The sequence below is a fragment of the Equus przewalskii genome, chromosome 9, assembly GCF_037783145.1.
Source record: "Equus przewalskii isolate Varuska chromosome 9, EquPr2, whole genome shotgun sequence".
NCBI lineage: Eukaryota > Metazoa > Chordata > Mammalia > Perissodactyla > Equidae > Equus > Equus przewalskii.
Genome location: NC_091839.1, coordinates 9,347,346 through 9,374,925, shown reverse-complemented (window position 1 = coordinate 9,374,925; position 27,580 = coordinate 9,347,346). Strand labels below are relative to the sequence as shown.

At 57.6% G+C, this 27,580-nt stretch overlaps 1 protein-coding gene across 4 annotated transcripts in view; it reads right to left on the bottom strand.

Annotated features, from left to right (window-relative positions):
* The window catches only part of SIPA1L3 (signal induced proliferation associated 1 like 3), a 93,023-nt gene that overhangs the window by 9,920 nt on the left and 55,523 nt on the right, over positions 1–27,580 (bottom strand). Inside the window, exons 13-17 of one of the 4 annotated variants that reach the window (XM_070557636.1) lie at positions 25,438–25,865; positions 14,960–15,181; positions 5,001–5,166; positions 4,354–4,603; positions 1,883–2,026 (exon numbers count right to left, since the gene is read on the bottom strand). In XM_070557636.1, coding sequence (XP_070413737.1) covers positions 1,883–2,026; positions 4,354–4,603; positions 5,001–5,166; positions 14,960–15,181; positions 25,438–25,865 — 1,210 coding nt within the window. The remainder of the gene's footprint in view (positions 1–1,882; positions 2,027–4,353; positions 4,604–5,000; positions 5,167–14,959; positions 15,182–25,437; positions 25,866–27,580) is intronic. The other 3 variants (XM_070557637.1, XM_070557639.1, XM_070557640.1) reach the window with 3 other exon arrangements.

Genomic DNA, 27,580 nt, shown 5'->3' with positions numbered 1-27,580 from the left:
GACTCTGGCAGCCGAGCCTCGGTTTCCCCATCAGTAAATGGGAATCCTAACACACCCCTCAGACTGGATGGGAAGAGCTACTGTTTGTAAAGCGACAAAGCGCCGGCTCAGGAGGGGCTCCTGCTGCACAGCTGCCTCCTCCAAGAAGCGCCCCGAGTAACCCTCTCCCCACTGAGGGAGTCAGGCCTCCAAAGGCTCAGATCCACCTGCAGCACTGGGCTGCTGCCCGGCAGCCCTGCTCTACTGGTGCCGGAGCCTAAGACTGGGGTAGACCAGAGGCCCGGCCGGCATTCTCTGACCACTCCCCCCTGCCCGGTGGCCCCCCTGTCCCCCTGGGGCCTAACCGCCACAGCCTGCGGCCAGGAGAGGCTGCAGGATGGACAGAAGAAACGAACGAGAGCAGATGAGGAAGGAAGCTTCCTCTGGGGCCTCCTGCCACATGCGGACTGCTCAATCGGGGCAACATGAAGCACAGGCACCCTCTGCATCTGCACTGACGGATCCTGCTCTGCCAGACCCATGCTGGGCACCCAGTGGTGACTGAGGCAGCCCTGGGTCCTGCCCTCCCAGCCCGATAGGGAGAGAGACACATCATGAGACAGTGACGGCCCAGAGTGGTCAGGGCTGGGATAGGCACAGCACAGGAAGGGGGTCAGGGCAGTGGGATCACAGGGGCAGTGCCTGATCCAGATGGGGGATATCAGGGAGGGCTTCTTGGAGGAGGCACAGCAAAGGAGTGGCCTAAAAGATGGAAACGTGAGCCAGAAGAACATGCTCGTGTCTGTCAGGGATCACCCTGAGTCCCACTGTACAGATGAGGAAACTGAGGCTCAGGAAGGTGAAGCTGCTCGCCCAAGGTCAGGTGGGAAGGAAATAGCAGAGAACGCTAGCTGTTCCTCAGGATCGGTTTCCCGTTTTCCGTAATAACTTAATCCCACATTTTAGCTGGGCACATGGCCTCATCTCCTAGCCTGCCTGCAGCTAAGTGTGGCTGTGTGTGATGCTCTGGCCAATGGAAGTCAGCACAGGAGGAGGGTGAGGCTTCGGGAAGCATCCGTAAGGGGAGGGGATGTGTCCTCTCTCCTGCTGGTGGGAGCTGAACTTGATGGCCAGAGCTCCAGCAGCCATCTTGGACCATGAGGATGACCCCCCCCCCCCCAACCCTGCCCCCCAAAATGGCAGAGCAGAGGCTGGAAGGAGTCCAGGCCCTTGTGAACTTGTGGAAGTGCCACACCAGCCCCAGAGTGCCCACCCCAGGATTTTTTTTTTGGTAAGGAAGACTGGCCCTGAGCTAACATCTGCGCCAATCTCCCTCTACTTTGTATGTGGGACGCCACCACCGCATGGCTTGATGAGCAGTGCCATGTCCACACCCGGGATCCAAACCCATGAACCCCTGGGCAGCCAAAGCGGAGCGCAAACTCAACCACTAGGCCGGTCCCCCGTCCCAGGATTTTTACCTCCACAAAACTTTGCATGTTTCAGTTATTGTTAATTTGGGTTTGCTGCCAGTTGCAACCAGAGCAAATTTAAATACAGTTTGGATTATGGCAACGTTGCCCTGTAATAATACAAGGTACCGTCTGTTGAGGGCTCGTTCTGTGTCTGACACGTTTCACACACAGCATTTCATATACTGCTCACTGGGGCCCCGGCAGTGGGAACAGTCACATCCCTGTTTTGTAGACAAAGTCACTGGGGATCAGAGAGATGAAGACACCCGCCCAGGCTGCACAGCGAGCAAGTGACAGGGTAGGACGTGAAGCCTGCTCCCCAATTCTGGGACTCAAATGCGTCCCCCTTCAAAGCCCCAAGGCCCCTCACTGATCCTTCTGAAATGGAGAAGGGTAGGGATCCGGCGAGGCTGGTGGAAGGCGCCTACCTTCGTATGCCTTGGCTGCATTGACCAGGCTGGACCACTCGAGGCCGGCGGCCGTGTCGGGCAGCGGCATCATCCCGGGGTCGAGGCGCCGCAGCGGCCGGTCCCGCCCGTCAGCCAGCGAGAGCTCCGAGGCCGAGATGGTGGCTGGCGGGGAGAGCAAAGACGGGGACGGTGAGGACGGCAGGCGAGACAAAGCAACTGACATGTCAGGTTCCACTTTATACCCGATTGTTACAATATTACACACAGTGAGATAAACACGTCATCTTTATTAGGTGAAAAACACCAGGGAGATGCCCTGCAGGGTGAGGGGAGTCACATGTTCACATGGGTACAATTTAATGAGGGTGCGAGGGGAGGCCTTGCTGAGAATGTGGTGTTTGAATAAAGCTCTGAAGGAGGGGAGTGAGTGAGCTGGGGGATCCGTGGGGGAAGAGCATTCCAGGCAACTGGAACAGCCAGTGCAAAAGCCCCGAGGCATGAACGTGACTGTAGGTTCAGAAAGACGGAGGAGGCCCGTGCGGCTGGGACAGAGCGAGAGGGAGAGAGTAGAGGGAGGTGAAGTGAGAGAAGTGACAGGGCTGGCCGTGTGGGGCCTTGTGGGCCACGATGACATTGTCCCTTCCCGTGGAGCCACGGGAGGGCTCTGAGCAGGGAGGGACGTGACCTAACATGGGTGCTCACAGGCGCCCTCTGGCTATGTGTAGGGACAGACGTGTGTGTGTGTGTGTGTGTGTGTGTGTGTGTGTGTCACAGTGGGGGGAGCAGGGAGACGGAGAGGAGGCTGTGCTGGTCCAGGAGGGAGACGAGGGCGGACAGCAGCAGGCAGGGCTGTGGAGGGACAAGTGGGCAGATCCTGGATCTCTTTTTTTTTTTTTTGAGGAAGATTAGCCCTGAGCTAAGACTGGCCCTGAGCTGAGATCCGTGCCCATCTTCCTCTACTTTATATGTGGGACGCCTGCCACAATGTGGTGTGCCAAGCAGTGCCATGTCCACATCCGGGATCCAAACCGGCGAACCCTGGGCAGCTGAAGCGAAACATGTGAACTTAACCGCTGCGCCACCGGGCCGGCCCCTCCCGGATCTATTTTGTAGGCAGAATGAGAAATGTTTCCTGGAGAGTGGGTGTGGGTATGTGATGGGGGGGCCCAGGATGTCATCGAGGTTCTGGCCTGGGCAGAGTGGGAGACCGCTGGCACTAAGGGAGACAGGGAGATCTGGGTGTGGGATCAGAAGTTTATTTCTGGAGGTGCAGTGTGTGGAAGCCATCGGACCCCCACCAGGAGCCAGCAGCCGGGGGGCCCCAAAACACCAGGACAAGGGATATGGACCCAGACACTGGAGAGCAGTGTACCAGAGGCTCCTTCTAGATGATATGGGGGGCCGGCCTGGTGGCACAGTGGTTAAGTGCGCATGTTCCACTTCGGTGGCCTGGGTTTGCCGGTTCAGATCCCAGGTGCGGATATGGCACCACTTAGCAAAAAGCCATGCTGTGGTGGGAGTCCCACATATAAAATAGAGGAAGATGGGCACAGATGTTAGCTCAGGGCCAGTCTTCCTCAGCAAAAAGAGGAAGATTGGCAGATGTTAGCTAAGGGATAATCTTCCTTGGGGGGAAAAAAAAAGTAAAAATAGATGATACGGGACCTCAACCAAAACCCTTGGGATGGACACATCTCTGAAGTCACGATCTGTTTGGATCTGAGAAAGCTGTGCTGATGCTGTATATTCCTAACACCCCCAGAGAGGTTGGGGAGGACCCCATAGTTGACACCCCAGTGTCTGCGGGGAGCAGTGATGGCTGACACTGAGTGGGCTAAAGGACCAGAAACAGCCTCATGGCGGCCCAGGTTTGGGTCTCGCCACCCAATGAGTTTGGCCCCAGCTTCTGTGCTGCATTTCAATTTCAGAGCCTTTGGGGTCATGGATAAGGGACGACAGGGTGGACAAAGCCACGGCCACCCCCAGCTAGCGCTCAGCTTTTTGATGGGGCTGTGTGCACGGTGCCCCTTCACAAGGGACAGCCGGTAAATATCTGAGGATGAACAAAGGGGTGGGGGAGTCACACCCCTGCACCCCCCGCAAGAGGTGGCAGACTTCGGGTGAGTCAGCTAAGTCAGTCAACACTCATGAAGCAATCTGTCTGGTGCTGGAACCAGGAGTGGGGAGCAGCAAATAGACACCCCACCCTCGGGGCCCCACGATGAGCTCTCCAGTCTGATGTCCTCTCTCTGGTCTCAGACAACCCCAATCCTTGGGCGCTCTGCATCCTAGGTGATCCCTAGATGCTCGGCTAACATCCCTTGCCCCGAGGGTGACACTCAGTGCCCAACCATCAGGGCCCCCCTCCATGCTCATGTGCCCCCCAGATCCCTCCCTCAGCTGACACTGACACCAACAACCTCCAGTGGTGATGCCCCCGCTTCCCAGCCCTGGGGTCGCCCCCTGCCACCCCCAGAGTCCCGGCTCACATTTCTTCTCGGGGAAGCCGTTGCCGGGGGCAGGGCCCGTGCCAGGGCCGCTGGGGCCGGGGGGGTGGGGGTGCTGGTGCTGGCGGCGGGCGGGCAGCGTGCTGGAGGGGAAGGCGCAGGTGCTGGTGAAGAGCACGTCGCTGGGCAGCCCGGGCTCCAGGCCGGCAGGGCTGGCGAAGCTGGGCTCCCGCCGCCCGCTGCACAGGCTCTCATCCGACAGCGTCCGCTGCAGGCTCTTCTGTGGCGACTGCTGCCGAGACAGGGTGGACGTGTGGCGCGTCACAGCCTGGCCATGGTCACCGTGCTCTGAGATTTCTTCCCGGCCTGGTCATCAGTGGCGCTTACGCACCCAGCGTCCAACCCTGCCCCCTTTCTGGTCAAAGCACCCTGGTTTCCCCCTGGGGATACCACCTCCCCAACTTGTGGCCCACCAGGTTCTGGAGGGCCAGCACCGCCTGCCCCCCGGGCCCCATGAGAAGGACATGAGGACCAACGACAGCGTCCTTTTCTGGCCACATGCGGTACTATTGGGATAACTTCCCCACGAGCCCGCCCAGGCCGGTTCACACTGATTCTGTCCCGGAACCATGGGACGTCCTGACTCTGTAGGCAGCTGGCCGCCCCCCGCCCCCGGCCCTGCCACGTACGCCTGCCTCCCGCTCCTGCTCGGGCGCCAGGTTGTCCATGATGATGAGCTTCTTCAGGTCGTCCTCGATGGTGGATTTGTAGTTCTTCCGCGGGGAGCGCAGGTCTCGGAGAGATGCCCGCAGCCGCGGCTGCCCGAAGACGTTTTTCGTGTTGGTGTCCACCTGCCTGGAACGAGAGGGTCGGGTCAGAGGGTCTCGGGCAGGCTCGAGTGGCTTCTCCAAGCTGTCCTGACCCGAGAAGGCTGGCTGCCCTGGGTGAGAGGCCGCAGCCGTGTCCACTTCACCTGGCGGAGTGCGATAGAAGCGGGACTCCGCTTGTCCGCTTGTTCCCTCAGCCCACAAATACCTCCTGGGAACCTTCTCTGGTGCGGGGTGGGGCGCGGGGTTCAGCCGTGAACGTGGAGCCAACCTCCAGGAGGGGAGACCTACAATGAGCAACTGAATGGAAAGGGAGACCCCATGAGGTGCGGTAGAGAGAAGGGTTTTGAAGAAAAAGAGAGCTTGGTAAGTGGATAAGGAGCCATAGGGATGGAGGATGGCGTTCCTGAGGAGGTCACTGCTGAGCAGGGTCCTGGGTGGAGGGAGGGAGCCACAGGGCGGAGGAGCATCCCAGGCCAGGAGGTGTGAGGGGGGTGAGGCCCAGGGGGGCAGAGGGTGTGAGCAGGCCGAGGGGTGGAGGGAGGGGCCCGGGAGGGGCGGGGGCAGACGTGAGGGAACGGTGAGCCTCAGAGGGGACCTGGCTGCATGCGGGAGCCCCCGGACTCTGAGCTGGGGAGTGCTGCTCCTCATCTGCGCTTTGGGAGGACTGGCTCTGGCTGCTGGAGAGAAAAGAGACCCTCATGGGAGTGGGGACAGGAGGCAGCGGGGAGGCTCCTGCAGTTGTTTGGTGAGAGATGGGGCGGGGGGGGCCAAGACCAGGGCTTCCAGTCAGAGAGGAGGGATGGGGCCTCCCAAACAGACAGTCCCCTGGGGAGGACTGGCCTCTGTGGGAAGTACAGGGCCCCAGGCAGCAGCCCCGGCCCGGGTGCCCCAGGGCCTATCATCAGACCTGCCTGACCTCGGGCTCCTCATCTGTCACGTGGGGTAGGAGAGCTCATGCATCATGGGGTGGCTTGCCCTGAGCGGGAGCCTAGAGCCCTGACTGCCACCGTGCCCACTGTTCCACTGGACTTCCCGCTCCAGAAGTCGGCCTGCGAGCCTGGCCACTCCAACAACCATCCCCCTCTTCGGCATTCCCAAAGCCGACCTTGTACCACCTTCCAGAATGCTCTGTGGGCTAAAAGCCACTGAAGCACAGCCTGGGGTTAAAAGCAGGAGCCTGGAGGTGGATGGGCCTGCGTCTGAGTCCCGGCTCTGCCTGTTCCTGCTGTGCGACCCTGGGCGGATCGTACCACCTCTCTGATGCTGGTTTGTTTATGGGAGAACACCCTGACCTCGCAGAGCTGGGGGCTTTGCTGCACAGGGCTGGCCGGCGCCTCACATGGCGCGGACGCTTGGAAAGTGAGGGCTGAGGGCTCTCACCGTTTACTGGAGGGTGACCAGCACCCTGACCAGCACCCACCCTGCTCGGCGGCTCCCTCGCCCTCTGCTGGCTCCACAGGTTGTCATCCCGTGGCTCCCGGGCCCTCTCCCGGCCACGGCTGGCGCCCGCGGGACACCATGTCCTCCACTCCTGAGACTGCCCCTGACGCCTCCTCTTGCCTTCCGGTTCTGGCCCAGCCTGTAGGCTCAGGTCTTACCTCCCCAGTGAAAACTGGGTCCCTGAATTGATGTGTCGCCATCACCGGGGGACAAATAATGACAGCTAACAGGGGGACAGCCCTCGCCGTGCGCCGGGCACCATCCCCCATCCCGAGGGCTCTGTGTAAGCCCACTTGTTAAACCCACATGGCAGCTCCCCCCGGAGCCACTATTCCTATGCCCCCCCCCATTGTACAGATGGGAAACTGAGGCACGGAGAGAGAAAGTGACTACATGACACTTGTCCAAAGACACATGGCCTGAGTGGAGGAGTCGAGATGCCAGCCAGGGCCACGAGGCTGCAGAGTCTCCAGGGGTCACCGTGCTGGACCACCATGTTTCTATCACAAAAGACGGCCCCCAGAAGACGTATGGTGTGTGGAACATAGCCGCCTTTGGCTTAATAATACGCTTTTATATGCGGAAAGAACATTCTGGAAGAAACAATGAACAATGATGACCTCTTGAAAGGAGGAGTCATTAGGAAGTGGAAAAACAGGACTTTTTCATCTGATCCCCTTCTGAACTGTCTGAATTTACTGTACCAGAATCACATGTTATGACAACAATGATAACAAAAACCAGTTTTACAAAAGCTGACACCTAGACTTCATCACTTTGTAACTCAAGACAGAAGTCTTTGGCCCGTGGGGACAGAAGCTGTGGGGCTCCCCATGGTTCTGAGGTCGACGTCGTCTCTCTCCTCAGCTGCCAGCCTTGGGACTTTAACAAAGCGAGGGCGGGCGGGCGGCAGGCTTTGTCAGGTCATATTCCTCCCAAATGAGAACGCCCGGGCTGGGGGTCTGGCTGCATTAGGGAGCTCTCTGAGGGCCTTCACTGGGCAAGGGAAAACCTTCAGATCCGAGAGAGAAGGACGGAGAGACGCAGAAACCCCGGAGCACGCGTTCCTCCCATGGGAGCTAGGAGGGGACTGACCCCCCCGCGTTCCCTTTGGATTTCGCCATTTCCCAGAAGCCCCTGCACGGGGAGAATGAGACTCAGCGAGGACACACGATGTGCGGTGCCCGTCTCCCCCGGGGGGAGCGGCTGGGCCCTCGCTGCCTATACCGCAAAAAAGGGGCACTGTCCACAGGCTCTCCTCTGGAGGGCGGTCACAAGACCTGCTGGAAACTTTAAAGTGTGCTCTCCTTCTGGGAGTGTGTCCTTCAGAGAGGCTCGTGTGGACCCACGGGTGCCAGGGACACTTCACAGGGTCCTGCCTGTGAAGCGCACAGAATCGGTGGGCAGGAGAAGGGCGGGGCCCCAGAAGACAAGACCCTGTAGCTGCCAGAGACAAGAGGAGCTGACTCGCACGACACGGCAAGAGCTTCTCCCAGACCCGTCAGGGGAATAAAGCAGTGGTACGCATAGTGTGAATTCATTTTTAGAAAGCAAAACTCACAGAGCGCTTAGCTTGGCATATCAAGTTTACCAAACTCTCGGCTCAAAAGGTGGATATGTGGGGGATTCACTTTCAAACTACGTTCCTCACCACAGCCCATGAGGTCTGAACAATTTGTCCTCATCTCCTCCCACACAGGCCTCCCAACATTCCTTAAACACACCGGGCACGTTCCTGCCTCAGGGCCTTTGCACTGGCTGTTCTGTCTGCCCAGAGTGCCCTCTCCAGTATTCCCCATGACTGGCAGCTTCTCATCCATCCAGCTTAGCTCAAGTGTGACCTCCTCAGAGAGGCCTCGTCTGACCGCTGGACCTTCTGGGGCTCCTCCCAGCCCAGGAGCGCACGGTCATCAGTTCCTGTGCTGCTTTCTCACTGTGTGTACCTGTGCGTTTTGGCCCCACTCCTCCCACCTCCCCTGCAGCCCTCTGCACTCTATGGCCAGTGTCGGAACAGGGCAGGCCACACGGGGTGCACCCCGACAGTGCCTGCTAAACGTGGAGGACATGGAACCACCCCTCCTTCTAACCAACCGACCAGCTTCCCTACCTTCTTCCTTCCAGCCCTCCTTACTTTTTTCCTTCCTTTCACAGGTGTAAGTGACTTTTATAAAACAGAACAAAGTATAGAGATACTCTGAAAAACCGAGCCAAAGGACGGAAGTATTCCTTCCCCGTTCTGTTTAATTTGTGTCCATTTGCTAAAGTCACCTTCCCGCCCCTAGGACCTCCAGGACTCTAGTGGGACATCCTAATTCTACAGTGGAGGGCTGGCTCACCCGAGGAAATCATGCTAGAACCTTCTCCCTTGACCCTCAAGTCTGCACCTATCTCATCCCCTGCAGGTCCCACAGCCTGACACTATCCGTGGGCTGCCATGACACGTCTAACAGGAAGAAGTACGATGAAATTCAGTTTGGAGAGTCAAATTCATCATTTTTGCTCTTATTCTCTTTCTTCTGGAAGAATTTTCCAATGTATTTTCTTTTGTTTTTTTGCTGAGGAAGATTGGCCCTGAGCGAACATCTATTGCCAATCTTTGTCTATTTTTAATGTGAGTCACCAACACAGCATGGCTGATGAGCCGTCTATGTCCATGCCTGGGATCCAAACCTGTGAACCTGGTCCACCAAAGTGGAGCATGTGAACTTAACCACTGCGCCACAGGGCCGGCCCCCAATGTATTTTCTAAATTGCACATCCCAAGCAATAATTCAAAATGGTATTAATTCCAGGTTAAAAAACCAAACTGGCCTTATAAATCTCTGATCCTTTTCCTTTTTCTCAAGATCTCCGCTCTCCTCCACTGTTAGAGCCTCACAGCCTCTGAGGGTGAACTGGACACTCTCTGACGGTTCAACAAGACGAGCTCCCTGTCTACGGTCTGATATGGAACTGTCACCAAGGCATCTGGAGAGAAAAGAGCAGGCAGAAAAGGCTGAGGGCAGAGAGAGGAGGTGGCCACACTGGTAAATAGAAGGGGCTGTGAGGGATGCACAACCACACGCCTGGTGGTGCTGGGAATGTTCTGGAAGGATGCAGGAGAAATGAAATGACAGCCACTCTGGGGAGGGGGCTGGAGGCGGGGGCCGGGGCCGGAGAGAGCCTCGGTTTTCACGGCAAACCCTTTTCTGCTGGTTTGGTTTTCACCCTGTGCGTGTTTGACTTTTCAAAAAGCAAATGAAGAAACATCCAGAAGGTCCTGACTGACGGGCCCTGGACAGCATCTCTGCTTTGCCCGTGTTGTCTGAACTGGGATCCTGTCATGTTGTGGCATTAAACCACTTACGTTAGAAAAGAAAAAGACAGAAACATTACAGAGAAGGCTCTGCAGTCAGGACCCCGGCAAGAGCCGTGTCTTGTTCCTGTGAGGGGAGCGCCAGAAGTGGAGGGCGACCAGAGGCTGCAGCTTGGCTGGGCCCCATCCCGCGACTGCAAGCCTCCACCTGGGGCAGCTCCCGGGCCGGTTAATAAGCTGATTAGCATCATTGCCCCATGGCTGGCGAGGACACGCACCAGGTCTGCACGGCATGGCAGGTGGCTGGTGGGTTTTCCTAGAAGGATGCTGGGAGAGGGGCCAACCCTGCCCCTGACGCTGGGGAGAGGCCTCCTCGGCTCCTGCCATGGCTGCACTGAGCTGGACCCAGGCCCGAAACCCCAGCAAGGAGGGGCCCGAGTGCCAGGTGTCACCCTCCAGATGCCAGTTCCCGCCAGCCTGGCTAACAACAGCCAAGCGCCTCTGAGCCAGTGCTCACCCTCTCCCAGGCCGGGCCGCTCTGTGCCCGCATTCCTTCACCTCATCCCCTTGGAGGCCCAACAGGAGGGGGGCTGTCCCTCTTGTGGATGAGGATGCTTGGGGCCTGGGCCCTCAGGGGCGGCCCCCAGCCACTGCTCCACCTTCAGGCAGCACAGGGTGTGGTCCCCAGGGCCTGTCTCCCCCTCAGTGGGCCTGGGTTGTGGAGTCAGGGGCCAAGCCACATGCACCTCATGACAACCCTCCGTGGTGTCGCTGACCCGGTTAACACCCAGAGGAAGGGTGGCAGCGTGGCCCTCTCTGGAGGAGGAGAGGCCCGTCCTGGCTATGCCAGCCCTGGGAAGCTTCTCGAGGAGGCCAAGGGCCACTGGCCTGCTGGGGCAGTGCCAGCCCTTCACCTGGGCTGAGATGAGACTGCCAGGGAGGAGGTGCCCAGGACGGCCACAGGGCAGGGCCAGGGACACTGGTGCTGCCTGCTCCCTGTGAGCCTGGATCCCCTGGGCCCCGTCACACCCGCCCCTGTGAAGCCCCGGGCAGCTCGAACTCAGTACTGGGCCACATGGATTAATGGATTAACGAAGCAAGTCTGCACAACTCTGGAGGTGGGACTGTCACCCCAATTTAAGGAGAGGGAACTGGAGGGGTGAGCAGCCCACGAGGACCCACCCTGACCCCATGTGGCTCTGCCCCCCAATGGCTGGAGAAGGCAGGCCAACAAGCTGAGGGTCCTGGGACCAAGTGGTCAGAAGGGGCTTTGCGGCCCGCTCCCGAGGCAGATGCACTCGGTCCCCTCACACAGACTCTCTGCCCTCCCCCAGCTCACTCCATCTGTCGTTCAACCAACAGAGCACATGCCCAAATACAGGGGGCCGCTTCCCTCCAAGAAACGAGTCCTCAGAACATACGAGTCCCTGCCTTGGACGGGGTCCGCCTTGAGTCTCTCCCGGGACGAGACGCTCTGCTCCTGATCTTGCCGGGTATGGAGCTGGCTCTGCCCCGTCTCACTGGGCGACCTGGGCTAGGCACTTCTAACCGTGCCTCAGTTTCCTCATCTGGAAATGGCAATAAGAATAGGATCCCTCTCCTGGGGCCAGGCCTGGACAGCCGGCGCAGAGTGGCCTGGCTGAAAGGCAGTGTGCCCTGACCAGAGAATGGAGGCCAAGAAAGTTAGGGCACGGATGTGGTAACTACTCCTGGGGGGATGGGCTCATAATACGTGGTGACCTTGTGGGGACAAATTACAAAACCAATCATCATACACTTGCAGTGATGAACCTGAACTGACCAAGTGAATCTGGGCAAGTGTCTCAACCATTCAGGACCTCGATTTTTCTCATCTGGAAAATGGGGTGCCAAGGGCCCACGCCTACTGTTCCGGACTCAGAAAGTACATGAATTTACGCAGGTAAAGGGCTGTGACGGTGTCTGGCAGGGCAGCTGTCTGTAAATGTAGGTAAATGTTATGCAAATAAATTCTTGTGCCTCGGGATAAAATTTTAGCAACAGCATCATACACAGATCAAAAAAACACATGCTTAACCTCAAATAATTTAGTTGGAAGTGATGACAATGTTTTCTGGAAAACTGGGTTAGGTGACTCACAAGTGACTGTAACAATGACAGAGACACTAACCTCCAAAATGCTCGGGGAGAGTTTGAATAAAACGGCTTTATGAAAGGGGAGTATGTGGACAAAAGCAGTCACTCTAGACTAGCGTATTATCTTATGCATGGGATTTTAAAAACGTATCGATAAATTAATAAATATTGTAAGAATCCATGGAGTTATCTTATTTGTGTCCCCAAATACTTTATAGATTCAGCTTACATACGTTCACACGGACACACACGTTACGTGAAGGGCTTCTCGGATCTTCCCATTGGGAAGGGGCTGGTTTTTAGGGTTGTCCTATATCCAGGCATATTTTCTGAGCATGTACTACGTCCAGGGCCCTGGGTGGGGCTTGGGGTGTCCCTGCTCTCCCAGGACTCTCAGCTCAGTGGGGGCGACAGACAGGAAGGCGGTCACCAGGAGATGACCTCCGGATGGGCGCTGGGCTGGGCCCACGGAAGGGAGGGGGCGCGGGCTCTGCGGGAGGGGTGAGCCTGGAGTGCGCTGGGAGACCTTCTCCAGGGCAGGGCCCGTGTGCTGAGGTCGCGACAGGTGTTATGGGTCTTCCCAAAGATGCACTGAAGTCCTAACCTGGAGGGTCTTGCAATGTGACCTAAGTGGAAACAGGGTCGCTACAGAGGTAACCAAGGTACAACCTGGCAGTCAGGGCGGACCTGAACATGGTGGGTGTCCTCACAAAAAGGGGCAACGTGGACACAGACACGCGCACAGGGAGGACAGGAAGCCTGGCGAAGAAGGCAGAGGAGGGGAGACGCATCTGCAGGCCGAGGACTCCCCAGATGGCCAGCAGATCAGCACAAGAGCAGATGACAGGGAGGCAGGGGGCACATCCCTCTTCACGCCCTCGGAGGGAACCTGCGCTGACACCTTGATCTGGGACTTCGAACCTTCAGCACCGCCTGAGCCTGGGCCACCCTAAGAGTGGGCCTTACATACCCTACGGGGTTGCAGTGACAATGAAGCGAGATGCCTGCCTCAGAGCTTCACGATGGGGCACCCAGAGTGCCAGGCAGGCCACTAGTGTCTTGTCACCAAGACAGTGCCACCTGCTTTCCCAGGGGGTGGGGGTGGGGATGGGCTGTGAAACAGAAAAATGACAGAATGACAGAAGGGGCCATGAAGGCCCTTCTGAGGAGATGGCAGCAGATTGGGCCTGTGTGGAGGGCCTGAAGCTCTGGGGCGAGCCCCAGGCGGTGAGGAGCCACTGCCACGGCCCTGCGGGTGGCCTGTGGAGTGAGGAGGGGGTGTGGGGTGGTCACACGGGGTGGACGGGAGTCGGCCCAAGCACACGGCGCACCAGGGCCTGGTATGAAACGTGCTCAGAAACGTGAGCGGCTCTCACTAACCCTGGGGGGGCGGGGGGTGGCACTGGAGTCTTTAACCAGGGGCCTGGAGGACGGGGACTCATTCCCAGAATGCCCCTGGCTGTCAGGGAGGTGTGTGAACTGGATTCTCAGGGTGATTCAGCGTGCTTCCCCTCGACATCTCCAGGGACGCTGATTCTACTTCCTTATGATCTCTGTGTCACCCCCACATTTGAATGGCCCCATCCAAGTCATGAAAGATGACCTTACAAAGAACAGAATGGAGGATGGTAGACGCCCTCAGACCCAGCAGAAGGGAGCCCTGGGCCAGGTTCCCAGGCTCTGATCCAAGCACCATCCCTGACCAGCTGCACGACTCGGCCTCAGGAGCCTCATCTGTAAAATGGGGCGAACAGTAGGTTCACCTCACGGAGCTGCTGAGGATTCAGTGAACTAACTCACATCTAAGAACTCAGAACCGAGCCTGGCACACAGCCAGCACTCAGTGAATGTCAGACACCACAGTCCCCTATCATGAAGAAACGACGGCTCTCTCCTACCTGCGTACTTCTTGTCTCTCTTTCGATTTGCAGCAAAACCTCAAACGAGCTGCTCACACGGCAGCCTCCACGTCTGCTCCCCTTCTCTCCTCCTGCACCCCCGAGTCAGCTCCACGGGGCTCCGTCCCAGCTGACCGCTCGTGGTCCATCACCCCCGGGCGCCTCCTTCTCAGCCTCCTCTGCTGGTCCTCCTCCTCTCTAATCACCGAGGGGCTCAGGCCCAGTCTGACACCTCCCCGCCTCTCTACCCACACTCCCGGCCTAGTCAGCTGCTCCAGCCTCGTGCCTCTATGCTGACGACACCCAGGTTTCTCTCTCCAGCCTGCTCCTCACTGGGTCCTCCTCTCAGCTCAAGGCAAAGCCACCCCTGAGGCTACGAGACCTGGCATCCTCTTCACCCTCGCCCTCTCTCGCTCCACATCCACTCTGCTAGTAACCCAGTCTGCTGCCATCTGAGAACCTATCCTGAGGCCGCTCCTTCTCCCCTTCCTCGGCCTCCACCCTGCTCCTGCCTGGGCCATCTCAGCAGCCCCTCCCTGGTCTCCCAGTTCCTTGCTGGTCGTGACCCCATGCAGCCACAGGGACCCTGTGAACACCGTTTAGATCATGTCCCTCCTGTGCGCCACACCCTCCCGTGAAGCCATGTCACTCTGAGCAGACGCTAAAGCCCTTAGAGGTGGCCCACAAGACCCTCCATGGTCAGTCCCTAAGGCGTCTCTGACTGCACGTGCTCACTGCTGCAGCCATCCCAGCCGCCCTCCCGCACACCAAGCGCGCTCCCCCCTCAGCATCTCTGAAGCGGTCATCCCTCTGCCTGGGATGCTCCTCATCCGCACACTGCACAGCGCCAGCCACCACTGACCTACTGCGTCCTTTCCTTAGTTACTCTATTTGTAGTCTATCTCCCCAACCCGAACGTCAGCTCCCCGGGGGCGGGAATCTCTGCCTGTTCACAGCTGTGGTCCTGGCGCAAACTGGTGCAGTGTCCTACTGAATGAGGACAGAGGTGCTGTCCCCTCCCCTGCCCAGAGACGCTCCAGCTATGCCTCACGGGGCGTCCGGGCACTTACTTCTTGGGGTCAGTGAAGGGCAGCGGCCGCGGTGGGGGCTCGTCCGTCCTCTTCCAGCCTGCTGGGTGTTTATTGCGCACAGGCTGCTTGGAGAAGAAGGACTTGGGGACAGAGGCGGAGAGCTGGAAGGCGCTGGGCTGGGCTAGCTGCGAGGGCCGGGGAGTCTCTGCGCTGGCTGTTTTGTACACCTGAGCGGGGTAGCCGGCCCTGGAGCCCATGTCACTGCAAAGTAGAAACGAGAGAAATGAAGGATTGAATCCGCCCCACGTTTCAGAGGACCGATCTGTTTCAATTTACTCTTGGGAAAGAAGAAACTTCACTCACACAAGAGTCACAAATACACTCCTGCTGTGAAAATTCCAACAATACAGAAGCCACACGGAGAAAAGCAAAGCTGCCTGCACGGCCCCCAGTCCCACCCAGGAATGCCCTCCTAGCACGTTTGGTAGCTCTGTCGGAATCTAAAATGTCACCTCCGTGGGTGGATGTGCCCCGAGATTCTGTCTCCTGGGGACCACCTCCAGCCGAAGGTGGGGTCCTGCCACCTGTCTCTAGAGGTGCCCACGGTTCACAGTGTGCTCTGTCCTCTTCACCTTCTCCTGCGCATTCCAGATACACACGTGTACACGACCAGAGAACCAGCACCCTTTCTGGAGGGGGGGTGAAGTGCTACGTTTTTTATAACTAGGTTCATGTCAATACACTGTTCTGTAACGTGGATTTGTTTTTTTTTACTTAAAATGTATCTTGCCATGTAGTCTCTTCATTTCAACAGTTTTTGAGCACCGACTACACGTCAGACAACATCCCAAGTGATCTAACCAAAACCACAGCTCAGCATCCCAAATGCTGGGCTCCTGTGAGATTAACGCTGCAGTGAACCCCACCGCTGTTCGCTGGGACCCAACTCTTGGGGACCCAACCGCTTACCCCACTGAGGCAAATCAACTTTTAAAACTTTTTAGTAAAATTCCAATTCCATTTCAGGTAAGAGGTATTTAATGAGAAAATTAACGCCCTTGGAGTGTAAGTCAATACATCCTTTTTGAAGGTCAACTTAGCAAGATGAAGGGGTGGGACTTTGGACTATGGCCGAATGAGAAGACTGGCAATCCTCTCTCTAATAAAGCACAAAACTGACAAAACCCACCATTTCGGCACTTGAAACTGACCAAGGGCATACAACAACCCAGGAAACGTTTATACTTGAAAACTGTGGATCCCCAGGGAAGGAAAGAGGGCATGTGTGGCATTTTGGCCTGGGGCTCTTCCCACCCCCTGCCCAGCTCAATGAACCAGGAACTTCTGCCACAGCGGAATCTCTGGGACAGCGCCAGGCACACTAACACACGCGCAAAGAGAGTTTCAGAAGAAGGAAGAAAGAAAGCGGCAAAAGAGAGTTGAGGAAATCATGGCCGAAAGCCATCCAAATCCGATGAAAAACATGAATTATACATCTAAGAAGCTCAACAAATCCCACGCAGGATAAATACAAAGACATTCACACCTAGAAAAACAGGTGGACGTCAAACACTTATAGATAAAAACCTTGAAAGCATTAAGAGAAAAAGGACTCGTTGCACACAGAGGAGCATCAATACAACGATCTGTTGACTCCTGGTTTGAAACGGTGGAATGGAATGATATTTTCAAAGTGCTGGAAGAAAAAACTGTCAACCAAGGGTTCTACATCCAGCAAAACTATTCTTCACAAATGCAGGCAAAGTAAAGACGTTCCCAGATAAACAAAGTGAGTGAATTAATTGCTAGGATTATCTGCAGAGTGAAACAATACAAGAAGTCCTCAGGTTGGAAGGAAATGACGCCAGATGGTGAGCTGAATCCACATGGAGAAATGAACAATCCAGGATGGCAAATCTGTGGTTTAGAAGAAAAGACTCTATGGATTTATGTTTTCGTATTTCTTCTCTAACTGCCTTAAAGCCATAAGACTGCATAAGGCAATAATCATAACACCATACTGTTGGGTTTATAACACAGACGGACATAATACATATGACAAAAATAGCACACAGGAGGGGGAAGGGAATGGGGTTATATTGGAGAAAAGTTTCTGTATTTTATTGGCATTGTTAGTATTAATCTGAATTATACTGATAAGATGCATATTATAATATGCTAAAAAAGTCAACAAAATTAAGAGAAATCCAAACTAAAATACACTAAAGTATACTTAAATACATTTAATTAACACAAAAGAAGTCAGTAAAGGACAGAGGAGCAAGAAAACAGTGCACATATAGAAAACAAACAGCAAAACAGCAAACGTAAATCCAATCACCATTCAATAATTACATTAAACACAAATGTTTAAACATCCCAATCAAATGGCAGAGACTGTCAGACTAAATTAAAAGAGCAAGCTCTGACTTATATGCTTTCTACAATTTAGCAGCATCTACTAACAGGGCCAGGACGGGCACTGGTGAGGGGAGGTCCAGGGAGCCATGGAGCACATCGCACCAGGAGTGGCCTGTCTGGGACGGCCAGGAGGCAAGGGCATCTGAGCCGAGAACTGGAGGATGAGCAGCACCCGTCGAACGCTTGACGTCCCTGAAGTCCGTGCCACAAAAGGCCAGCACCAGCACACGCAGACACACAAAGGATGGCACTGCGTGCTGTGTGCAATCAAGGAAACTCGGAAACGGCAGGAACGTCTTTTGATAGGAGATGAACACATCATCCCCAGCACATCCATACGATCAAAAAGTACGCAGCGAGTGCAAAGCATGAGGTAGATTTCTGTTTACGGATGTGGACAGGTGTCTGAGCTACAGGAAGTGGAAATAAGGCTTGGTGCAAAGCTGGACCTTCTTTCTCTTTTTTCAAATGTCTACGTGTTGTATGATTATTGGGCCTTTTTGGGTCTTTTTTACAAAAAGGAGATGTACGGTGTTTTTCCAACTGTGGGTCAGGAACTCAATTTAGTAGGTCTTGACCATTATTAAGGGGAAAAAAAGGAACAGGCTAAAATAAAAAACGTTGGTGTACATGACGGGACCGTGTGAGACTTCATTCTGGGTGTCTGTGCTGGGTGCAACGTAAAAGGCTTTTCCTGTTTTGGGTAATGGTCAAAAATGTTTGAAGGAACTAAGCTGGTGCCGACTGGAGAAAAATCTCCGGGGGAGTGTACACTGACTATCTCTGCAGGCAGCACTGATGGGGAACGCGTACAGAAGTCAAGCGAAACCGTCGAAGTCGCACAGGGTAAGAAGGAAGTGCCCTCTGACACTCAGTGCCCTCCTCTGGGCAGCCTCGCTCCACCCTGTCTTCCTCTTCGACAGAGCGCGTGGGCATGGGTGCGAGACCGAGTGCGTACCCTCCCAACTTGTCTTTGTAAAATAAATGGCAGCACATTGCAAGCTCGCTCTGCACCTGCTGTTACCTCCACAGCACGTTCTGGAGATCTCTCCACGTCAGGCCAGACAAGCCCCCTCTCTTCCATGGCTGCAGAGGGTCCACTCCATGGACATACCCTCATGGATTCTAACTCTAACTTGTACTTCCCACAGTACACATTTCTCGACCTTGTCAACAGGCATGTTCAACCTCTGTGAGCCGAGAAAACAAGAGAGGATCTTAAAAAGGAAGGGAAAAAGTTGAACACCAGCTCGATCCATTGCCTTTTTCCAGAGGGGCTGCTCCTCTTCAGGCCTCGTGGCAGACCCTGTGGTGTCATCCCAATACCACCCCCCCCACCCCCCCCCCAGTAAATAAAGGCTGACTACTTGTCCCTTGCTTGAGGGAGGTGACCAAACATCCAGCCCAGGGGGCGAATCCTGATTAGCTGACATCACTTGTCTGGGATGGGCTGGGGTGGGCCCGTGAGACACCGAGTGTGTGTGTGGACTGTGTGCCAAAAAACACACAAAGAGCCTTTGCAGAAAACATCACCCCCTCTGCCACTGGACACTGACTATCTGCTTAAATGACAGGCTCTGTGAGACCGTGAGGGGACGCAGCCTGTAGTCCAAGATGGGCAGGACAAAAAAGGGGAGAGAACCTGGGTCCTTGAGTCAATGAATTACCCAGTCCTGGGGCCCTGTTACCTGGGACTTCGAGTTCTGGGAGATAACAGACTTCTCCCAAGGAGCTGGAATATTCTGTTGCCTGCAGCCAAAGGCCTTCCCACGGCTGTCCCATCTTCAGCCGCTAGGAGCCTCAGGAATGGAAGCAGGGCCGCAACAAAGCGCCAGGCCCTCAGCAGGCTGTGCCTCTCCACCCAGCCCTCCAGGCGGGCCGCCCTTCCCACACCCCCAGGGACCAGGAGCCATGCCAGGCACGCTTCATTTCTCAGTGGCAGCGGGCAAGGTGTGTGGCACAGGTGGAGCCCCCACCCCGCCACCAATCAAGAGAGAGCACATTTTCTTTCTGAAGCACCGGCGTGGCCAGGGGTCCTGGCTGGCTGGGCCTCAGCTTCAACTTCAAAAGGGAGGCAGCACCGTGCGGCTGATGAGAACATAGGCCGGGCCGCCCACCTGGCCAAGTGACACACTGCACTCTTTGCTCAAGTCCTTTCCCCTCGACGAACCTCAGTTTCCTCCTCTGAGAAATGAGGCAGCGCCCGCCTGCCTCATGGATCACACAGCGCAGGCCGGGCCCGAGAGATGCTCCCCGAGCTGCAGGTAGGAAAGGGGTGGTGGGTCCAGGGGCTAAACGCTCCGGGCCCAGCCAGGACTTGGGGCGGGGGGACCAGCCTGCTCTGCATCCCTACCCCCACCCCGAAAGGCTCTGCGGCTCTGCATTTACCTGTGTTGTATCTTAAAGGAGCATTTAAGGGTTGAAGTGAAAGGTTCCGTGGCTTAAAAAACAGCTGAAAAAGCACAGGCTGGATGGAGACACCACACAGCTGTGCGGCCACGTGCAGCTCTGGCTGCCTGGCCCCAGGGACACTGCCGGGGGCCTGGTGGTGGCGTAGGCACCATGGGAGCTGGGCCCTGCCTTCAGGAGGAAGGATGGTGGCAGAGCAGGTGACGGTGGCACTGCACCGTGCCCCGCCATGCTCTAAGCACCTTGCAGGGGTCACTTCATTCCATCGCCCCAGCAACCCCAGGAGGTAGGATCTACCACCATCCCCATGTCTCAAGCGGGGAAACTGAGGCCCAGAGACTAAATAAACTCACCACTTGGTCTTAACTGCTGGACCAAGCTCGCCCTCTCTCCCTGGTGTCTGGCGTGGGCTTGACAGTCAGACCCGTCCCTGCACGTGGCTGGGATTACGCCCCAGCGTGGGAGCCGCGAGGGGCCGCAAGGCACCGTGTGGCCTGGGAGCGGAAGCGGCAGGTCCTCTGAGGGTGGGAGCGGACAGGACCCGGGGTGAAGACGCACTGGCTCAAGATCGATGCGGAATCCGAGCCCGCTCCCCACCGTGGGCACCACCGCAGCGGCCCCTGTAGCCCACCCCACAAACGCAGCCCCGGAGCCTGGAGCCCCAGGAGGCTGATGGCCCCCTCCTGCCCAGGGCGCTGCGGCCCCACCATCCCACCACCTGCTCCGTGCCCGCTGCCCTCAGCTCCTCCCCCTGTCCCTCCCTGTCACGCTGCTTCGGCCACATGGAAGCAGCCCCTCAACCGGCCAGAAACATGTCCACGCCGCAGCCTGTGCGCTGCTCCCTCCCGCTCCCCCGAGTCCCAGGAGAAGCCTGGCCTCCGCTGCCCAAGCTGACAGGGACTCCGAGCAGGTCTGTGTCACATGTGACCGCAGCCTCCTCGTGAACACAGGCGGGGGGGCCCAGCGGACCCTGAGGCCTTGCAGAACCTTTCAGGGCTGCACCCCCAGAGGGGCATCGCCGGGAGGGCCCGGCCGGGCACCTCTGTGTGGAGCCTCGGCCTGCCCTCAACGGCACTGACAGATTGCTCTGGAAGTTTGGGACGTGTGCTGCTCACGGGAGGTGGGGCTGGGGCCGCCCGGGATGCTCAGCCCACGGCAGTGCCCGCAGCAGGCCTGGTGCCTGGCAGCGAGCCCAGGAGCCGGGCTCCCATGACGAACGTCTGCGGGAGAATCTGAGGCACTGAGGTCATCGCTGGGCACAAGCTGCAACAGGCTGCGAGAGCTGGGGCGCTGGGTCCCTGTAGGGGTTCGGCAGGGCCCGCCTCTCCCCATGGCCCTCCAACTCTGCCAGCAAACTCACTCCCCACCGCCCCCACCCTGAGATTGTCCATTTTCCCCAGAGCAGCCCTGGGCGATCTCTCGTAAGTGAGATGATGTCCTCAAATGCCTCCCGTGGCTCCCACGTCCCTCAGATTGAACCCAGCATCTGACCACGGTCACTCCCGCCCACCCTACCCAGCTGACCTCCTGCCACTCTCCCCTCCGCCCTGGCTGCTCCACCCCCTCGGCCACCTGACCATCTCTGGGCACTGCAGATGAGCTCGCCCTCAGGGGCTGGGCACAGGCTGGTTCCTCTGCCTGGGTTGCTCCCTTGCTTCCTACAAAATGTCACCTCCTCCCAGAGGCCTTCCCAGACCTCCGCCCTGTTCGGGCTTTCTCCCCAGACCTTATCTCCCGCTGGCACGTTAATATCACACGGCTGCTCAGGCGTCTGTCTGCCTCGTTCTCTCCGGGAGCACCTCAGCTCCCTGGGGGAGGGACAGTGCCCTGCTGCATCGCCGTGTCTGAAACACAACGGGCTTCAGGGGCAGGAGAAGGTAAGGGCACCATTCCTCTCGGGCCTGCCCCGCCCCTCTCCTCTCCAGAACCTCTGGCTCCCCATCTGCAGCAGCCTCCTGACCCTCAGTAGCCACCATCTGCAGTGTGGCTGGCAGGACTGTGTGTGGTGTCGCCCCGCTGCCATCCCAACCTCCCATCCCAACACAGGCCTGCTGAGCCAAGGGGCCTGTGTTCAGGGACCTGACGGCACCGTCCCTCCTCCCCACCTCAGGACCTTTGCACACGCTACTCCCTCTCATAAGTACACTGTTCTCCGTCCTCCATCCTTCCCTTCTCTCTCTTTTTAAATTGTAAAATAGCCCATATACAGCAAAGTGTACAAAATATATATGTACAATTTCAAAAACAGCTACAAAGCAAACACCCACATAACTTGCCCCAGATCAAGAACATATCATCAGCCCCCCAACACCTCTTCACCTGCTCCCACCTCCTCATCCCTCTCACCCTGGGCAGGGATGACAGCCCCCTCCAGGACATTGTCCCCGCCCCAGGCTAGATTAGACGCCCCCTCCTCCCCCCGAGGCCTGTACCGTATCCACTCTGGGATCCCAGCCTGCTCCTCTGCAGCCTCTCCCCTAGCATCATTTATTCCTTACTGTTCTAACTATTGGCCTGCTGTCTCCCCGGCAGCCAGTGTGCCCTCAGCACCCAGCAGGGAGCCGGGCATACAGCAGGCACTCACTGTGTGAATAAACCCAAAGAGCTATGTTAACAAAGCGCTGTGACACAGAGCCCAGGGCGGCTCTGAGCACCGAGGCCGGGCAGCAGGCTGTCATCGTGCTTGGCCCGAGGGCACAGATCGATGACAGCAGATGCAGGGGCAGCGAGGCCAGCAGCAGGCAGAGGCCCGTGTGGCCCCTGGGACCCAGGTCTGACCCCAAGCGGGTGCTTGGCGACCACGTGGGGAGCCTGTGCCTGTGGAGATGGGCAGACTGTGGGAGGACCAGCAGAGCAAGGTGGGGTGAGACTGATGGCAGGATGCGCAGGTCTCTCTGGACCGCTCTGCCCCCCAGCTCCCTGGCTGGTGCAGCCTCTTGTCCAGAAGCCCCTCCCACAGCGGGGTCAGGCGCCTCCTCCAGGCTCCTGCATCCCAGGCGCTTCCCTCACCCCAGCCCTGACTACTCGGCCTGTCACTGCCTGGGGCCAGGTCTGCCTCCCCCACTGGTCCAGGCCTGGGGCTGTCTCAGTCGGAGTCCCCAGCACAGCCCGGAAGAGGCTTGACCCACAGGAGACATTGTGCCTGAGCCTGAGGCAGGGCCTCATCTTTATGTACCACCCCCCACGATTCTAAGGGCAGCCAGGCTCGAGTCTTGTGCCAGGCCGTGTTCCAAGGGCTCTCCACACTGGCCCGGTAATCCTCACACGTCCCTATGAGGTGGGATTGTGATGTATCCCCCCTTTCATGGATGAAGAAAACGAGGCCCAGAGAGGTTCAGTCATGTGTTCAAGGCCACACAGCCAAGACAAGGCAGGCGGAGGGCTTGAAGTCAGGTGGGCTGGAGTCTGCACTCTCATCTCCCATGAATCTGTTTCTTTAAACCAACTCGTTTAATTTCCTGAACTTGCCCAAGGCAGGACCCGTCAGTCAGGGGATGGGTAGATAACATTTTTCCTAATACTCATTAAAGCCAGCACATATCCATTTAAAATAAACCCTTTTCCTCCGGTACCACCCAAATCACCTCAAGCACCCCATTTTGGGAAACGCACTCCCCCCGAGCGCCTGGTTGCCTAGGAGAAAACTTCAGGAAGCAGATTTAATGAGTGGATGAGAACATCTGCAATTAGCCTCGATTGTCTGCATGCAAACGAGAGCTCCCCAGCGCAGGGCCTCGTCTGGAGCCGGCTCCTCACGAACCCCTCTCCCAGACATGGGTAATCTTACGGCCACCCCCTGCCTCAGCCACCACTGACCCCTCGGCGCTGCTGCCATTGTACCCTGGAAGCCAAAATCCCACAGGTACCAAGTGTACCAACAGGGCTGTGCCCGGCACAGGGGCGCCCACACTGAGACCTGAGCCCCGGGGGGGACTCTCCGGGTGCCGGGTCCCCCTTGGGGGGCGCTCCGACAGCCGTCTCCATCGATGGACGGTGGGCCGAGCTGAGGGCTGGGGGTCTCTTGGGATTTGCTCATTATTCCTCCTCAGCTCCCAGCTCAGTGTCTGGGACATAACAATCCTCAAGAAGCACTGAGTGAAATAAATGGATAAATAAATACATGACGACGCTGTTCCAAGGAGTGCGTGAGTCCAGAAGATGAGTAAGAACTACCCGCCCAGGGAGGCGGGCTGAGATTAGACCGAACCCCCGGGGCGCTCTCTCCACCTTCTCCTGGGCTCCTCAACTCAGGGGTCCCTGGGCCACGCCAGGGGGAAGCCCTGCCATCTGGACACTCTCAAAGCCAGTGTTTCCCAAATCTGCAGGAGAACCACTGCTAAGTCACGAGGTCACTGACTTGGGTCTTGAGCGGGAGTCGAACATTTTAAACAGACCGGCCCAGAGCCAAGTGCATCGCACACTGTCTGGCTAAGTGCGTTAGGGAAATTTTGGCTTCATCCGTCTTTAAACATAGATGTTTCTGTACAGACACAGTCCACTGTGGACTGTGGTCAAGGAGGCCTGAGCCACTGCCTGGGTGCACATGTCCTGTGTGGAGAGAGGCCACAGGTCTGAGGACCGGCAAAGGCGTCAGGAAGCCAAGGAGATGAAGACCCCGCTGGGGTCCTGGACACGGCTGGCCCCTGCTCAGTGCACTCAGGAAAGGAAAGGGAGGCTGTGGCCTTAAGTGTCCCAGCACAGGGATCCTTCTCAGGGGCCCAGGGACGAGGCTGAGCCCAGGGGGACTTTCCTGTCTCTGCATTTTTGTGGGCGGCAGCTCATGGCTGCCATCAGATGCTCAGGGTGGATGAGGTCCAGACTCCAGGTGTCGGTTCCTCCACGTCTGTTCTTTGTCACTTGCTCGCCTGCCTGCCTCTCTCCCACTGGTTCGCAAAGTGTGGTCCTGGGCCCAGCAGCATCTGCATCCACTGGGAACTTTGTAAAAATGCATATTCTCAGGCCCCACCAGTGAATCAGAGATGCTGGGCGGGGCCCGGCAATCTGAGTTGAACAGCTGTGTGGGGCCCTGCCCTTTACTGTGGGGGCTGGGAGGCTAAGCCGTGAGCTCCCAGACTTCCCGGGAGCTGGGAGCACATGACGCAGCTGCGGACAGGGGAGCATTCGCTTTCTCCACAGAAGGGAGCTATAGAGACGCCAAAACCTTCCCGCTGTTCTCCACCTTGCGCCCCAGGGGCACCAGAGCAGGAAGCTGGAGGTGGCACAATAAGGATGGTGGAGCAGGAGGACACAGGGTGCCAGGCCCCGAGCTACTGCACCAGTCGGCTCTCTCTGTCCAGACTTCCCATCAGGGGAACTGTTCAACCTCTTTGTTTAGGCCACTGTGGGTCAGGTTTCCCCAGACCTTCAGCTGAATGCACTCCTAACAGATAGTCTGTGATCCCCCCCAGAAGTCATAAAACCCGTTGGTCTCAGTAAAGAGAAAAGGAAAGAGAGACAGAGGGTCAGAGTGAACCAGAGACAGATGAGACGAACAGCCAGGGATTTTTCTCCCTGTACTGCGTCCTCGAAGGCTGATGGATGGGCAGCAGGGGTTGGTCCCCGAGCCGCCCAACTCTATAAGCAAACCAGTGTGCAAGCACACACATCTGTGAGCACGCTTCCAGACTGTGGGGGAGTGGGAGGTAGTCTGGTCCCCTCAGGAAGCCAGACTAGGGGCAGCGCCTTACCTGGGTTGCCTTGGGGAGTCACGGCTGCCCCCGGCCAGGCCGGTGGGGGTGCTGGAGCCCGAGGAGTACAACTTCGGCCGGTAGCCCTTGTTCTGGCCAGCCACCGCCGGGGCAGGCGACACCTCACGCCGCCTGTCCGAGTGGTGGGAGCGCCCGGCGGCCTCGTGCCCACCCCCACACAGGCCCACACTCCCGGGCGGCTTGTGCGGCTTGGCTGGCCGAGGTGTCTTGGCCAGCGACAGGCAGCTGGGGCTGGAGGTGTAGAGCGTGGTGTCGATGCCGCTGTCGCTGGAGCCGCCCTTGGACAGGGGGTCTTGCTCTGGCTCCAGAGGGTCCAGGGGGTCGAACCAGCGGTCGTCGCTGTGGCTGCTGGACGCGTTGCTGGAGAGGGTGTTGCTGCTGGAGTGGCTGGAGTACTGAGGCTCGCCCTGGAAGGCAGGGAGCGTGTCAGCCCTCGCTCGCCTCCCCGGCTCTCTTCGTGAGTGTTAAGGCTGGAGCCACGGCTTCCAGCATTGGCCCCCACAGAGCGGCCACGTGACCTCGGGCAAGTGAACGAACCTCCCGGTGCCTTGGTTTCCACAACTGTGAAGCAGGACTCATGACAACCCTGCCTCACAGGGTTTGCTCAGAGGGAGACGTGGCAGTGGGGATGTAACGTGCTGCCCACAGCTCGGGCTCACTGCGTCTAAGACCTTCCCTCCCGAGTTCGCCCCTTCCCTGCCTTCGCAGTGGCGCCTCCATCCTTTCAGCCGCCCTGCCCCACAGCCTGGGAGCCACCCGACCCTCTTTCTGCTCCTACACTCGCATCCAGTCCCACAGCAAATCCCACAGCCTGCGTGCCCACAACAGACCTGTCCCCTCTCCGCCCTCCACGGCGCCACCCCGCTCCCATCTACCGCTGCATCACGGCAGCAGCCTCCTCGCTGGTCTCCCTGCTCCCTCCTGGTTCCCTTGACCCTGCCAGCCCCCACTTTGTTCCCTACATGCAGCCAGAGAGAGGCTGAGAACACCTGCAGCAGATCACGTCCCCTCCCTGCTTAGAACCCTCCCGAGGTGCCACCTCCCTCCAAGGAAGAGCCCACGAGTTCTGGGCTCTCACTTCACCTCCTCCCTCCCTCCTCATCACTCTGCTCCAGCCACACTGGCTTCCTCACTGTTCTCTGAGCACACCAGGCACACTCCCACCTCAGGGCCTTTGCACCTGCTGCTCCCTCTGTCTGCAATGCTCTTCCCCCAAGTATTTTCATGGATCGCCCCTTACTTCATTCAAGGTTTTGGCTTACAGCTTACCTCCTCAAAGGCCTTCTCGGACCCCCTCATCCTAACGTAGCAGAGCTTGATACACTCTCTTCCCTTAACCGTGCTTTGCTTTTCCTCCCCAGCAAGGATCAGTTCTCCGTGTTACATAATGCATCTGTTTATCTGCGTACTGCTTGTTGCTGCCACTGGGATGTCGGCTGTGTGAGCACAGGGGCTCGGCCATCCCCTTCATCACTGTGGTCCCAGTGCTGGGATGTTGTAAGAGTTCATCAAACACCCGTTGAATGAACGGACGCAAAAGGTGCCAAGTGCTCACCAAACTCTCTCCCTTTCCCGGGCGCACTGGGACTACATTTCCCAGCTTGCCTTGCACTTCTGTGTGGCCTCGTGACGGAGCCTTGGCCAATGCAGTGGAAGTGGAAGTGACTTACGCCATTTCCAGGCCTGGGCCACAAACACTTCCCACGGGATCCTCTCTCCCTCTCACCCCCGTCTGCTGGAAAGAGGCCGGGACCCAGCAGAGGCTCCGGGGCCCTGAGGACAGCAGAGCCACAGGAGGAACGGAGCCTGGGTTCCGGGACCGCTATGTGGAAAGCTGCTCACTGAACACCTGTCCTGTATCGTCAGATGAGGGAAATAAGTTCCACTGTGTGAGGTCACCGAGGTTTGGGGACTGCCTGTGGTGCCCGTTAACCTACTGCCGTAGACTGAAGGTTTGTGTCCCCAGGTTCACGCGTTGAATCCTAATCTCAGATGTGACTGGCGGTGGGGCCTTGGGGAGGCAACTGGGTCATAGGGAGGAGCCCTCACAAATGGAATCGGTGCCCCTGGAGACTCCGAGAGCTCCCTCGCCCCTTCCGCCACGTGAGGACCCAGCGAGAAG